At 40.4% G+C, this 15880-nt stretch overlaps 1 protein-coding gene across 3 annotated transcripts in view; it reads left to right on the top strand.

Moving 5' to 3' along the window:
- pigq (phosphatidylinositol glycan anchor biosynthesis, class Q) overlaps nucleotides 1-15157 on the top strand; it is a 75079-nt gene extending 59922 nt beyond the window's left edge. For all 3 annotated transcript variants that reach the window (XM_043711121.2, XM_043711119.2, XM_087998026.1), the window contains exons 8-11: nucleotides 6677-6757; nucleotides 7056-7170; nucleotides 8783-8844; nucleotides 12643-15157. In XM_043711121.2, coding sequence (XP_043567056.2) covers nucleotides 6677-6757; nucleotides 7056-7170; nucleotides 8783-8844; nucleotides 12643-12795 — 411 coding nt within the window. In that variant the 3' untranslated portion in view covers nucleotides 12796-15157. The remainder of the gene's footprint in view (nucleotides 1-6676; nucleotides 6758-7055; nucleotides 7171-8782; nucleotides 8845-12642) is intronic.
- The last annotated feature ends 723 nt before the right edge of the window (nucleotides 15158-15880 follow it).

The following is a 15880-nucleotide window of genomic DNA, read 5'->3' as shown; positions in this document are numbered from 1 at the left end:
TTTAAGTTTGTATCTTCTGCTTACTGACCCATCAGCAACTAGAAACTTTTTTAACATACTTGTCAAAAATACTATGCTGAAACAAATTGCTGAAATTACGATAGATTAGGGACAGCCAGCACGGATTTGTGAAGGGTAGGTCTTGCCTTACAAGTCTGATTGAATTCTTTGAGGAGGTGACCAAGCATGTGGATGAGGGTAGAGCAGTGGATGTAGTATACATGGATTTTAGTAAGGCATTTGATAAGGTTCCCTATGGTAGGCTTATGCGGAAAGTCAGGAGGCATGGGATAGAGGGAAATTTGGCCAATTGGATAGAAAACTGGCTAACCGGTCGAAGTCAGAGAGTGGTGGTAGATGGTAAATATTCAGCCTGGAACCCAGTTACAAGTGGAGTTCCGCAGGGATCAGTTCTGGGTCCTCTGCTGTTTGTAATTTTTATTAACGATTTGGATGAGGGAGTCAAAGGGTGGGTCAGTAAATTTGCAGATGATACAAAGATTGGTGGAGTTGTGGATAGTGAGGAGGGCTGTTGTCGGCTGCAAAGGGACTTAGATATGATGCAGAGCTGGGCTGAGGAGTGGCAGATGGAGTTCAACCCTGCCAAGTGTGAGGTTGTCCATTTTGGAAAGACAAATAAGAATGCGGAATACAGGGTTAACGGTAGGGTTCTTAGTGAGGTGGAGGAACAGAGGGATCTTGGGGTCTATGTTCATAGATCTTTGAAAGTTGCCACTCAGGTGGATAGAGCTTGTAAGAAGGCCTATGGTGTATTAGCGTTCTTTAACAGAGGGATTGAATTCAAGAGTCGTGAAGTGATGTTGCAACTGTACAGGACTTTGGTTAGGCCACATTTGGAGTACTGTGTGCAGTTCTGGCCGCCTCACTTTAGGAAAGATGTGGAAGCTTTGGAGAGGGTGCAAAGAAAATTTACCAGGATGTTGCCTGGAATGGAGAATAGGTCGTACGAGGATAGGTTGAGAGTGCTAGGCCTTTTCTCGTTGGAACGGCGAAGGATGAGGGGTGACTTGATAGAGGTTTATAAGATGATCAGAGGAATAGATAGAGTAGACAGTCAGAAACTTTTTCCCCGGGTACAAGAGAGTGTTACAAGGGGACATAAATTTAAGGTGAAGGGTGGAAGGTATAGGGGAGATGTCAGGGGTGGGTTCTTTACCCAGAGAGTGGTGAGGGCATGGAGTGCACTGCCTGTGGGAGTGGTAGAGTCAGAATCTTTGGTGACCTTTAAGCAGCAATTGGATAGGTACATGGATGGGTGCTTAAGCTAGGACAAATGTTCGGCACAACATCGTGGGCCGAAGGGCCTGTTCTGTGCTGTATTGTTCTATGTTCTATTTCTGAAGGGATTGATAAAGAATCTGTTACATGAAGGATTTTTGTACATTTTGTATTTGGTGTAGGAGTTGAAGAGAGACCTAGGATTATACTGATACAAATCCTAAAAGATGGTGGGAAAGTTAAACTAGTTATTAGGAAAAGCACAATGGAATCCTAAACTCTCTAAACAGAGACATAGGTATAAAATCAAAAGTAAGGACATCAGTTACGTGAAGAGACAAGGGAATTTGGAATGGTTCTATTAAGAAAAGAGAATTTTTTTTTAAAATTCAGGAGAGACATTTAAGATTATTATAAATTACAAAATATTACACTGCATTGACCTATTTATGCAGATCTACGTGAGATTCCCTACACCTTACTGTATCCCACCCAGTCACTATATCTTTATTTCATTCATTTATGGCATGTTAGCATCACAGGGTCAGCATTTATTACTCACCCCTAAATGCCCTTTAGGTGAAGGTGAGCCACTGTCTTAAAGCATTGTAGTCCACGGGGATAAGTGTGCCACAGATGAAAGTGAGGACTGCAGATGCTGGAGATCAGAGTCAAGATTAGAGTGATGCTGGAAAAGCACAGCAAGTCAGGCAGCAACTAAGGAGCAGAAAAATCGATGTTTTGGGCAAAAGCCCTTCCTGATGAAGGGCTTTTGCCCAAAATGTCGATTTTCCTGCTCCTCGGATGCTACCTGACCTGCTGTGCTTTTCCAGCACCACTTTAACCTTGACTCTGATGAGTATGCCACAGTTCTGTTTGAGAGAAATTTCCATGATTTTGACTCAGACAGTGATAAATGATAAAGTTCTTCAGAAACGTGTGTGGTCAGGAGAGGAACTTGCAAGTGGTGATGTTCCCATTCATCTTCTGCCCTTGTCCTTCTAGTTGGCAGAGGTTATGGGTATGGAAAGAGTCTTATTGATTTACTGCAGTACCTCTTGTAAATTACTGCTGTTGTGATTAGTGGAGACAAATGTTTAGGGTACTGGATGGGGCTCCATGGAGTGGTTTGTTTTTTTTCTGGGTGATGTTGTGCTAATTAAGGACTGTTGGGGGCTGCAATTCTCCAGTCAAGTAGAGATTCCATCACACTCAGAACTTGTGTGTTGCGGATGGTGAAAATGCTTTGAGTTGGGAGGTGAGTTAGTCACTGCAGGATTCCCAACGCCTGACAAGTTTTTTTTTAGATTACTTACTTAGTGTGGAAACAGGGCCTTCGGCCCAACTAGTCCACACCGACCTACTGAAGCGCACCCACCCAGACCCATTCCCCTACACTTACCCCTGCACCTAACACTACGGGCAATTTAGCATGGCCAATTCACCTAACCTGCACATTTTTGGACTGTGGGAGGAAACTGGAGCACCCGGAGGAAACCCACGCAGACACGGGGAGAATGTGCAAACTCCACACAGTCAGTCGCCTGAGGCGAGAATTGAACGCGGGTCTCTGGCGCTGTGAGGCAGCTGTGCTAACCACTGTGCCACCGTGGTGTTGTAGCCACACTATTTATACGGCTGCTCTGATGCAGCTTCTGATCAATGGCAACTCCCCCACCCCTAGATGTTGATTTGGGATTCATCAAAAGTAATGCCGTTGAATGTCCAGAACCCATGGTTCCACTCTGTTGTTGTCTTCTTGGAGATGGGCGTAAGTGAGGACTGCAAATGCTGGAGATTGGAGACGAGAGTGTGGTGCTGGAAAAGCACAGCAGGTCAGGCAGCATGCGAAGAGTAGGAGAGTCAATGTTTCGGGCAAAAGCCTTTCATCAGATCTTCTTGGAGATGCCCATTATCTATTGAGCGCTTTGCAATTATCAGCGAGCACCTTTACATCAGACTGAATGTTGGAGGAGTGATCATTAATGAATCTGTTAATAATAGTTGGACCTCCGACATTACTCTGAAGAATACCAGAAAATCCCATGGCATGAGATAATTGGCTTCCAACAGGAACAACTATATTCTCTTCCATTAGTTATGATTCCAGTCAGCAAAGCATTCCTCCCTCATCTCCCCCCTCCACCCCCTTCCTCTCCATTGCTCACTCCATTGATCCCAATTAACTTCAATTTTGCTAAATCAGTCAACTGCTGCCTTAATGTCAAAGGCAGTCATGCTTGCTTCCCCTCTGGGATCCAACTCTTTTGCCCAGGTATGGACCAAGGCTGTAATCAGGTGAAGAGCTGAATCAGTGAGCAGGTTATTGTAAAGCAAGTGTTGCTTTATGATGCTGTTGAAAACTCCCTTCCATCATTGCATATGCTTAAAAGTAGAGTGATGGGGCAGCAGTTGGCGCAGTTGGATTTGTCCTGGTTTTTACAGACAGGACATACTCAGCCAGTTGTCCATTTTGTAAGCTGGATACCAATGTTGTAGCTATAGTAGAAAAGCTGATTTCCTAGTCAAGCAAGTTCTGGTGCACAAGGAGCACTACAGCAAGGACATGAGAAGAACCATGACTTTTTCTGTACCAGTGTCTATCTCCTTCACTTCCTAAACTAGTTTACCCTTGCTGTTCACCTCACCTGTTATATGTGTTAACAAGGTCCACATTCTCACACTGAGTAAAGTGTTTCCAGAATTCCTTTATTAGATTCGACAGTGAATATCTTATATTTGTGCCTCTAAGGACTTGTATCCCCATAAATCTACCTTCATTAGACTGCCTTATGGTGCTCCTCTCAGCTGATTTTCAGTTTGTTTCTTCAATCTTTTCCTTTTTGAAAAAAGTTATGGTTTGTTCCCCAAACAGTACTCTTGAAGTCTGATTTTCAAATGACTTACAAGGAATTGTGTTATAACAACATAGGATTAATCACACATTCAAAAACCAGGGATGAAGCTGGTGGGAGATTTAACACAATACACAGACTGGCACATGGGTGTACAGAGAAGAAAGTAAAGAGGGTTATAATTGCTGAAAGAAACTTGCATAAATTTATATCATGAAGAGTCCGGTAAATCAGTGGGTTCTGGCAGAAATCCTTTTCATAGGAGCTTAATAGCAGATGAATGCAGTTGAAGATGCTGCAATGTTAGTCTCGTAAATGAGGAAATTATCATCTTCAGCAAAGCACAGGATTTTTTCTGTAAATTAGAATTTAGTCACAGTTCAGGATCTTTCACTATGCTTTGGGGCATGACAATTATCAAAACCCTACTTGATTTTAAAGACCCCTATCAGGCTACACTTCAATCTTCCCTTAAACAAAGACCCTTCCTGTTCAGTCTTCCCTGATACTTTTGATAAACTGTGCAAATGTTTTTGTGCTTTCTCCAATGGATCTCTGTTCTTTGTAATACAGAGATCAAACTGTGGTGGTTCAGTGGTTAGCACTGCTGCCTCAAATGCCAGGGACCCAGGTTTGATTCCAACCTGAGCGACTATCTGTGTGGAGTTTGCACATTCTCCACATGTCTGCGTGGGTTTTCTCCAGGTGCTCTGGTTTCCTCCCACAGTCACAAAGATGTGCAGGTTAGGTGGATTGGCCATGCTAAATTGCCCATAGTGTCCAGGGATGTGCAGGCTAGGTGGTTTAGCCATGGGAAATGCAGGATACAGGGATTGGGTAAGGGGGCAGTGAGTCTGGGTGGGATAGTGTTTGGAGGGGTTGTGTGGACTCGATGGGCCAAATAGCTTTTTTCACACTAGGGATTCTATGAATCCTCTAATTGAATAAAAATTCCATGTATGTTTACCATATATACTATATATGCTTTAAATTCTGTTCTTCTGAAGTAGATTCCAGTGGATAATTGTAGCTTTGTTTAAAAAAATGTAGAAATCTATATGTTGGAACCATTTATGCTTCTATGCCATTTATATTCCATTTTCCTGGGGGTAGATGGCACAGGAGTGCATCATTCGAGGGCGGCACGGTGGCACAGTGGTTAGCACTGTTACCTCACAGCGCCAGAGACCCGGGTTCAATTCCCGCCTCAGGCGACTGACTGTGTGGAGTTTGCACGTTCTCCCCGTGTCTGCGTGGATTTCCTCCGGGTGCTCCGGTTTCCTCCCACAGTCCAAAGATGTGCAGGTCAGGTGAATTGGCCATACTAAATTCCCCGTAGTGTTAGATAAGGGGTAAATGTAGGGGTATGGGTGGGTTGCGCTTTGGCGAGTCGGTGTGGACTTGTTGGGCCGAAGGGCCTGTTTCCACACTGTAATGTAATCTGTAATGTAATCTAATCTAATTCAGCTCCTCCATCATTCAGCTTCTGATTATGGCTTCAACTCCACACTCCTACCTACTCCCAACAGTCTTTGACTCCCTTGCTAGTCAATTATCTACATCTGCCTTCAAAATATTTAATTGCATCCTTCTTCCACCTATTAAAATTGACCACCTCATACTTATCTATATTGAAACTTGCTTGCATGCCCATCCTGTGGCTTTGTCAACATGTTCCTGTATGTCTCAGTCTTCCTTGGATGTAATAATACTACTCCATGTGTAGCCATTTGTAGATTTTGATGTAATGCTTTCAGCTCCCAAGGCTGCCATTGAAGGCTTTCTCAACAGTTTATCTGTTTTATATCCTTTGCATTACCTTGGTCTGGTTTTCCTCATACTTCAGATTTTTTCAAACATCTGAAAAAATGTTTGAAAAATGTCCCTTTTGAAATTCATATTGACTGTTCTTTAATTTTCCTCAGTTTTCTGAATGATTCCCTGTTGCATTTTTGAGTAAAGATTCCAGTATCTTCCCTGTCATCAATATTAAACTAATCTGTAGTTCAGTGGATCTGTTACATTTATCTTTTTAAATGTCCCCTTGTGCTTTTTCTTTGGTTCATTTGTTTATATGATTTTACTGAATTATATCTCTCCTTCAGTGTATTTTAAATTCATTCACAGCTGGAAAAGTAATTTACTGCACCCTTTGGACATTTGTGAATATCTAAACACAGGACAAAGGCTATCCATAATAATTAGCTGTGGGTTTTCATTGATTTTCAAATTGGCAGTAATTTTATCATGAGTCGTACCTGCCAGAGTACTGCAGGCTTACTAGAAAGAGGCCAAGACGTTCACATGTAATTTGAATAATGTCAGATACAGGAAAATTGTAATCTGACCTCCTCATTCCATCGTTATCCCATTCAAATGATTAATTATCTGTTGTCTTTGGCAGAACATTTGTTATAAACAGCTTAAATATAGAATCTGTAAATTACTGTAGTAGCCAGTCCTCTATATTAGTGTGTGTCAGACTTATTCCATTTGTCTAATGTTTATTTTCGAAAGCTTTTTTTTTTAAACTAAAGGATAGCCTTTTATGTAACAGTCACATCTTCTATTTTTGCTTACAGTTGTTTATTGGAACCCTGCTGTTCACCATTCTACTCTTCCTCTTGCCAACTACAGCCCTGTACTACCTTGTGTTTACACTGGTAATGAGCTTTTGATGCACTTCAGTGAACACGAATGAAATGTATATCATTTGTGTGTAATATGTGATAAATCACCTTCTGTTTTTTACATAGTGGACCTGTTAAGTTGCTGTAGTTTATGTTTCAGCATATTTCTGTAGATTAAATCATGGTTAGAAATTAAATTACAGTATCTTTCTTAGACTGCATGTTACTTGAATCACATTGTAATATAAATGTGTATATTCTGTTCTGAGAGAGTTTTGTTTGAAACCTACCGACAGACTCAAACTCCTTGTTTTATTCCATTCTTCAACAGTTAAGGTTGGTGGTGGTTGTCGTCCAGGGTCTCATTCACTTGCTTGTGGATTTCATTAACTCTCTCCCATTGTACGCATTAGGACTCAGACTGTGCCGACCTTATAGGCTTGCAGGTACTGCTCCTACAGCTGAAATTGTTGGTTTTGTTCTCTAAGCAGAAAGTTATTGATAGAGCAATGCACTCGTGTTCAACATGCCCATTTATGGGCTTTTGAGTGGCAACATGAAGTATTTAGAGAGCCAGCGTTCTCTCCAGGGGATTGGTGATTTATGTGGGTAGAGAAAGTAACAATGTGACTTGAATCCTCATGAAGCAGGCCGAATCTAAAGCAGGATATATAAATTATAATGTTTAACTCATCTCGAGAGGGAATTAAAGATATCATTAAGAGAGTGAGATAGAAAGGCAGGAAGGACAATTTAAAAATCAGCTTTTAAAATGTTTTTTTAGTAATGTCACGGCATTGAAAATATACGTTATCCTGAGGGTACCATTGTTACAAACACCCAATGTCCACAAGTTTCCCCCCAAGACAAGATCATCCTGACTTTGAATCATATCGTCATCCCTTCATTGTCCTTGGGTCAAGATCCTGTAATTCCCTCTCTAATTGTGAATGTGCCCACACCACAAACTACAGCAACAAGGCAGCTCTTTGAATTCAATTATGGATGAGGCAACAAATGTTAACCTAACTAAAGACACCACACCCTGTAACTGAATAAAAATATAATACAGCAACTTCATGCCTTTAACTGATTCCAGTGCTGAGGTTTAGTCTAACTTATGCGGGAGTAAGACATACAGCAATTTCCACATTTAATTGCACGGACTCCAGAAGTTGATGTCCAATTTACTTGTTATCAACAGTGAGGGTTGTAGCTTTACCATTGTTAGTACAAAATGTGGACTACTGGTTCTGCATTTTAGATGTTTCTCTGAACAACCAGGTATTTCAAATCAATCATAGAATCCCCAGAGTGTGGAAGCAGACCATTGAGTCCACAGCGACCTTCTGAAGACCATACTACCCAGACCCACCATATCTATCCTATCCCTGTAACCCTGCATTTCCCATGGCTAATCCATCTAATCTGCACGTCCTCCCGTGACACTACGGGCAACTTAACATGGCCAATCCACATCTTTAGATTGTGGGAGGAAACCGGAGCACTCAGAGGAAACCCACGCAGTCACCAATGGGTGCAATCAAACCCAGGTCCCTGGCACTGTGAGGCAGCAGTACTAACCGCTAAGCCCCCATGCCACCCAAATACTTTTAAATATAAGTTCATAGGTACTTCCATCGACACAATTTTACACATCTCTACCAATTTACTGATCTTTCTGTCGAGATGAAATTCTGTTTTTAAACTTCTATGTGTGATACTATGATTAATGTTTCACACTCCAAGATATTATTTCTTTGAAATCCAATATTATTGCTGACAATCATTAAAATCTCCATTCGCAGCATTCAACCAAGCACATTGGACTGTTGTAAAGTACTAAAGATTTTTTAATATATAACCAGATTGATATTTGATAAAACCCTAAAGGATTCTTCTTTCACAGAAGATTTTTGTGATATTCATAATTTGACAAATGCATTATGCAGCAGTTAAATGTTGCTATAAAATCAATGCCACATCAAAATATATTCTGCATCCTTTATTGTATGGAAGTGAAAATTTGTAATGTATCTTTTTGTCCTTTATCTGCAGCTGGTGTTAAGTTTAAAGTTTTTCAGACGGTTGCTGACAAACCTCTTCACTTGTTAATGCAGGTACAGTGATATCAATACTTTCATTGTGACTGAACTTTCTCTTCAATGACTAACTTATTTGCCCACAAAAAAAAAATCAAATTGCTGTAATCATTTTAGGATTGCAGTGGTTCCACATTTTGTTTCCTATCAAAAGCTAAAAGGTGGAGCAGAATTTTCCCATGGCTTCAGCCATGTAGACAACGGTCATCGAGATGTACCGCACGGAAACAGACCCTTCAGTCCAACTCGTTCATGCAACCAGATATCTCAACCCAATCTAGTCCCACCTGCCAGCACACGGCCCATATCCTTCCAAACACTTCATATACCCATCCAGATGCCTTTTGAATGTTGCAATTGTACCAGCCTCCACCACTTCCTCTGGCAGCTCGTTCCATATACGTACCTCCCTCTGCGTGAATGTCAGTTAGCAATGTGGCTTTCTTTCCCTCTCTCCCTCTCTGTCCTGCAATGACCTCACCATGTGCTTCCTTTGTCTGTTCCTCTCCCTTTTAACACTGCCGTTGTTTTGACTTTGAAAAAAAAGTTCCAAAACAATGCAACAACATATAAAAAAGTAATTGCTGCTCCTGGAATTCGAGGAAATCACCTCCAACACCTAAAATACCTCAAAAAGGGAGCAGCTGTTGCAGCCAGAAATTTTTCTCATCCTCCATCTTGGATTACCCAGTGGTGTGAAATGAGTTGAAATAAAACAAAAATGAAAATTTCTTGACATTAACAACAAAACAACTTCCTAGATTTCCTCTTAAGGTTTCAGTGGCGAGGTCAGAATCTTGCTTTAAGTAGTGCCTACCTTATTTCCATGCATTTGCATCTTATTAGTTTCCCAGCTCACTTGTTTATATGCAGCGTGTAATTCTCCCCTGCTCTCCTGAGAAACTAGAGGGTAACAGTTGCTGACTTGAACATCCAAGCAGTTACCTAATGAATGCAGCTTACCACTTCCTCTTTGCATCTACATTATAATATTACATCCACTATACTTTTCTTGAATAGTATGTAATGGAACCAATGATAGACAGTTTAAGTGAGCGGGCAAAGATCTGGCAAATGGAGGTGATAAATATGAAGTCATCCATTTCGGTAAGATTAACAGTAAAAAGGATTATTATTTGAACAGTAAAGATTTGCAGCATTCTGCTATGCAGAGGGACCTGGGTGTCCTTGTGCATGAATTACAGAAGGTTGGTTTGCAGATACAACAAGTAATTAAGAAGGCAAATGGAATTTTGTCCTTCATTGCTAAAGGAATTGAGTTTAAAAGCAGGGAGGTTATATTACAGCTTTATAGGGAGCTGGGCAGGCTACACTTGGATTACTGTGTGCAGTTTTGGTCTCCTTACTTGAGAAAGGATGTACTGGCACTGGAGGGGGTGCACAGGAGGTTCACTAGGTTGATTTCAGAGTTGAGGGGGTTGGTTTATGAGGAGACACTGAGTAGACTAGGATTATATTCATTGGAATTTAGAAGAATGAGGGGGGATCTTATAGAAACATATAAAATTATGATGGGATAGATAGAAGCAGGGAGGATGTTTCCACTGGTGGGTCAAACTAGAACAAGAGGGCATATCCTCAGAATTAGGGGGAGCAGCCTTAGGACTGAATTGAGAAGGAACTTCTTCCCCCAAAGAGTTGTGGATCTATGGAGTTCCCTGTCCAGTGAAGAAGTTGAGGCTTCCTAATTGAATGTTGTTAAAGCTAAGATAATTTTTCAAACAGTAAAGGAATTTAAGGGTTATGGTGAGAGAGTAGGTAAGTGAAGCTGACCCCACTAAAAGATCATCCGTGATCTTATTGAATGGCAGAGCAGGCTGAAGGAGCCAGGTGGCCTACTCCTGCTCCTTGTTCTTATATTCACCAACATGGCCTTGAATGCTTCATGGATGGTGTCCTCCTCCACCATTCATTTACCAAAGTTAGTGACATCAACACCACATTTGCCATCTGACGAGCTCAGGATCCACTTCAGTCCTTAAAGACTTCACGATGGAGCTCAGACATTTTTGATTTCTGTGCTTCTGGCAGGCCAGTTTACACAGAGGCTCACAGTAATTTCATGCATTTTCACAGGGTGCATTATGGTTCTTGGCTTCATTTCTTTGACCTGACTTCAATGCTGCCAGTCCCTCTGGATTGGATAGCTTTTTAACCAGCGGGCAGGAAGAGTCATAATTGTGAAGGATAAGCTGAAGAAGAGCTATTGATTGGAGGCACAGCAGGCAATACTGAAGTTGATAGTTCATGAGCCTAGGTGAGGTTTGTGAGCAGCCACAGTGCTCGTATGAGTGTGAGATAACAGAGAGAGAGAGCATGGTGACATTTACTCTTACACAGCCTTTTTCCTGTGCTGTCTTACAGTCACACCCTGGAGTTAGCACTGACCCAGGCTACTGTCTGTGTTTGGTGCTTTGGTTTCCTCTGGTGGTTCACCAGAGAGAGCATGACCCTCCTCTCAAGAACCGCATCCACAGGGGACTTCAAGTTCCTATTGAATAGCAGACAGCCACCTTTCAGTTTCATTTTAAAAATTTCACTTTCTCAAGAGGACAGTGTGTGAGGTGGTTCCTGGCTTGCAGCACTGAAATGGTGTGCAGCGAGGCTTTACATATGGTGCAAGTGGCTTGTACAGCAGAAGGTCCTGGTAGCGACAGAAGTTTTGCAGCTCTTGCTTCATTATTGCACAAGGAAGCCAACAGGCTAGATACATAATTAATGAGCTGAGCAGCAGAAGATATGTGAGAAAGGTCGCTGTCAGCATGAACAGAACACTGACGTAACGTCCCCAAAAATAACACCTGGCTTACTGAGGGACAATCCAGCTTGTCGTTTCATGAATTTTCTATATGCAGGAATGATCTGTTTGTATATTATTCCAATTTGATTTTGCAAGATCATTATTTCGAGCTCTTCCTCTAACTTACTCTCATGATTGTTGAAATGCTTTTGTCACCCGATTTGATGATTTAACACGCTGCACCTGAGTCTCACTCTTCACAGACAACTCAAACAAAGCTTCATGTCAACACTAAATCCCACCTCCGCATCAACTCAAGTCCCAGGCAATTTGCTTTAGCTTCCTATTCTTCAGTGCATTCATTGCTGCCTTTATCCCTCTGGAGCCTAGCCGAGCGTGCCTCTGCAATTCATTTCTTCAGCTTTTCCCTGCCATTCTCCTATTTCTGGCCCATTTTCTTGTACTCTCTATCCCTATCTATGTTAAGGTGCAAGGCTTCAGTTGTAGTGTTTACCCCTAAGTTGTCCAACTTTTTTTACCCAAGGTAAACGTCTGCTGCAGTCATCAACATCAACCCTTCCCTGGAAAATGTGTGGTTAATTTTACTTTTGTAAATCACTTTTAACAATATTATTATATTATTGTTTTTCTGTAGCTGTTTTTGTCCTGCATGTTATGAAAGCTTCGTAGATACATCATTTACTGTAGGTTAAGGTAACCTTCAGTCTCATTATCTAGGAATTTGGACATGGTGTTTAAAAAAAACTCCTTAGTCATAAGTCAGCCACATTGAATCAGTATGTTAACCCTGGGACAACAGAAAATGGAGTTTATTTGGACATCATTCACCCACATCAGGCAGTGTCATTTATGTCTAAGTGGATATGAAATTAATGGATTGAGCCTCTGATTTTATCTCTGAATACTCGTGTTTTGCATTCTCCGAAGTTTTAAACTGGAGGGAGAGATATTAAATGTCAGAAAAATAGACTTTACAAATTATCAAAGTGGAAAAAGCTGTTTCAGTTTAGTAATCAGTGCTGTTCTAATAACAGATTAATCCCCTGACCTATGGGATGATAATCAGATATTACAGACTGCCAACTTACAGCTGTTATCCGAAGGACTCGTGGACAACACTGTGTCAGAAACTGTTCCTTGGGGAGCTGGTTTATCCCTGGAAACACAAAACAGAGAAACAAGACTGAGAAAATACAGCCATAAAGCAGCAGTCCTATGAATATGTCCATGTCTAATTGCCTGCATTACGTCTGCATTGCCATTTGTTTCAAAGAGGAGAGGTTACTCTTTGATTATTTTTATTATAAAAGTTATAAATTTGAAATCAATGATTGTTGCTAGTGCCAAAATTATGCTGCAAAATTATTAGTAGATTGACATAGTTTGTTAAATATCAAAATTGAGAAAGCTTAAAATGTCATTTGGGATATGAAGCAACTGTGTCTCAAATTACAATTTCACACTTTTACCTCTTTTGTTACAGCAAATGCATTTCCGGTCCCTATATATTGGGTGCAATTTTCAAGTTCTGTAAGAATGCTTTTCAATTTGCTGTAAGCTTGAAGCATTATTGTACTGTTTTTAGACGGATCACTTTTTATACTTTATACTTTCTGTTTGTGTTTTGTAACATCCTCTGCCTTAGTACCTTAGTATAATTTCTGAATAACATGCTCATTTTCAGTGAACAGCCATACCTGCATCAGTTTCATATTGAGCCAAATTGATGCACTCAAATCTAAATTGTAGCATATTATTTTTGTGTTAATTGCAGAGGAAGTTAAAAGGGAAACTCCATACATTTTTCTGATTTCTGTCAAATGTTCAGAACTTTATTGCCCTGTTTGGTGGAACAATCAAGCTAAGTATTTGATATTTTATATCTCACCATTGTTGACAATATTGTTTTCCAGGGATTCACAAGATTAACCTTAGTAATTTTTTAAACTACGATATGCAATGCCTTTAAACTATGTTTCTGTAACTTATAAAACACTCTATTTTAGGTACATTACCATATAATTCCTTGTGTTCATTGAGTTGCCTAAGGTCAATTGGGTACCCATTTTTCTCAAAGCACTTAGAGTCATAGAGATGTACAGCATGGAAACAGACCCTTCGGTCCAACTCGTCAATGCTGACCAGGTACCGTAAATTAATTGAGTCCCATTTGCCAGCACTTGGCCCTATCCCTCTAAACCCTTCTTATTTGTATATCTATTCAGATACCTTTTAAATATTGTAAGTATACCAGCCTCCACCACTTCTTCCAGCTTATTGCATACATACACCATTCTCTGCAATCCTTTTAAATCTTTCCCCTCTCACCTTAAACCTATGCTAGTTTTGGACATCTACAAAATCTGTTCATTGGCAAGTTTCTGAAGGATTCTGAACAGAGTTAGAGAACAGGAGTATCCAACAAATCATAATACGAAACATCACGTTGTCCTGATTTCCCTGAAAGCATACACTGTAACGGTGGAAGTTTGTACAACATTGTACACTGTACTGTGTCTTGGCACAAAATACCTGAGAGACCTTTCCTGGAAATCTTTCTCACTTAATGTAGCTTCACCCCTCCCTTTGCTCTTTGAATGGCTGTAAACTGCTCAGAGGTTTTTGGCGGATTAGAATTATCTTCTCTGAAATTATGTTTCTGATGTTTATTGGCAACATTGTTTTCTCCTCACTGAGATCAGCAATATATTTTTTTGTATCTGTGAATGCATATTCATGATATTAGAATAAGTTGCATCACAAATTGAAAAACTTCTGCAGTTGCTTTTTTATGCATTCTGTTCCAAATATGGGTGAATGATGGTACAGTGGTTGCACACTTTGTAATTTTTATGCATAAATCAGGACTTGAAAAGGAAATAATGGTTTTCCACAGACCCCAATTTCTCTGGTGATGTTGTGCTAGTTTTTATATTCTGGGATTCTTAGAGTTTTCTCATAACTCTCCAGAACAGCATAAATTCCAGGCTATATCTGTGATGGAAAATGTTCCTCATTCTCCATAGAGTCACAGATGTACAGCATGGAAACAGACCCTTCCATGCAATTTGTCCATGCTGACCAGATATCCGAACCTAACTGGTTCACAGTTCGATTCTCCAGCATGTCGAGAGTAATAGGCGTTTCATCCAAGTTTCCAAGACGTACAGCATGGAAATGGACCCTTCCGTCCAACTCATGTGTGCTGACCAGATATGCTAACCTAATCCAGCCCCATTTACCAGCACTTGGCCCATATCCCTATAGACTCTTCCTATTCATATACCCATCCAGATGCCTTTTAAATGTTGTATTAGCCTCCACCACTTCCTGTGGCAGCTCATTCCATACATGCACCTCCCTCTGTGTGAAAAGTTGCCCCTTGGGTCCTTTTTTAAATCTTTCCCCTCTCATCCAAAACCCTCCACTTCTGGACTATCCCAACTCTTGCAGCATTGTTGCTTTACGAATTATGCTTCTCTGGTTTTTGTAGAGGGACAAGTGTATAAAAAATGATTAATTTAGTGAATAAAATCCGATCTGATGTCATTTGTATGTTTGTTTTTCTTCAGAAATATTTGCGTTCACAATTTTATTAGTTTCAGGTGAAATCCATGAAGATGAATTGCTGTGGCACGTCAAAACTATCTAACTCATTTAAATATCGAAGCAACAGCGACGTTTAATTTGGCACCACCAAGATAACAACTTTAAAGAACATTAGTCAACATTAGTGAGTCTGATGCTGAACCAATTTTGTGTAATATATTCATACGGACGTCAGGCCACCTTACTGTAAACTTACTGCTAGCTGAATGTTTCCCCATAAAACAGTTGTACTCAGTTTATGGCATAACGTTTTATAATTTTAATTTTGGTTACATTTCGTCTAACTCTTACAGCTACCGGTGCATTTTTCAGTCTAGCCACAAGACTACCTTAATCTTTAATTGGCTTGATCTGTGGTACCCTGTCTCTTTGAAATATATTTCAAAGAAAATGCAAATTGGTTTCAATATTAAAATTGATTTTATTCTTTCTCAGCACCATTTTTACTACTTTACATTTTCACTATTTATATCCAACCTTCTTTTATTGTTGTATGTTGATATCTCATGCCAATTGCTAATTATTTAGTGTCTCTTACATCCTAACCTGCACTATAGAGGAAGAAAGTACATGGTGCAAAGATGCCCTGAATTTTGTCAGTCACCATTAGCACTGCTGTGAATGTGTTGTTGCATTACAAGACTTCCTTGTCCGACCCAAAAT

The sequence above is a fragment of the Chiloscyllium plagiosum genome, unplaced genomic scaffold (assembly GCF_037043375.1).
Source record: "Chiloscyllium plagiosum isolate Xiang-an unplaced genomic scaffold, Cpla_swu_hap1 HiC_scaffold_20, whole genome shotgun sequence".
NCBI lineage: Eukaryota > Metazoa > Chordata > Chondrichthyes > Orectolobiformes > Hemiscylliidae > Chiloscyllium > Chiloscyllium plagiosum.
Note: the sequence above shows the minus strand (reverse complement) of the source record. Positions and strands in the feature narration are given on the sequence as shown.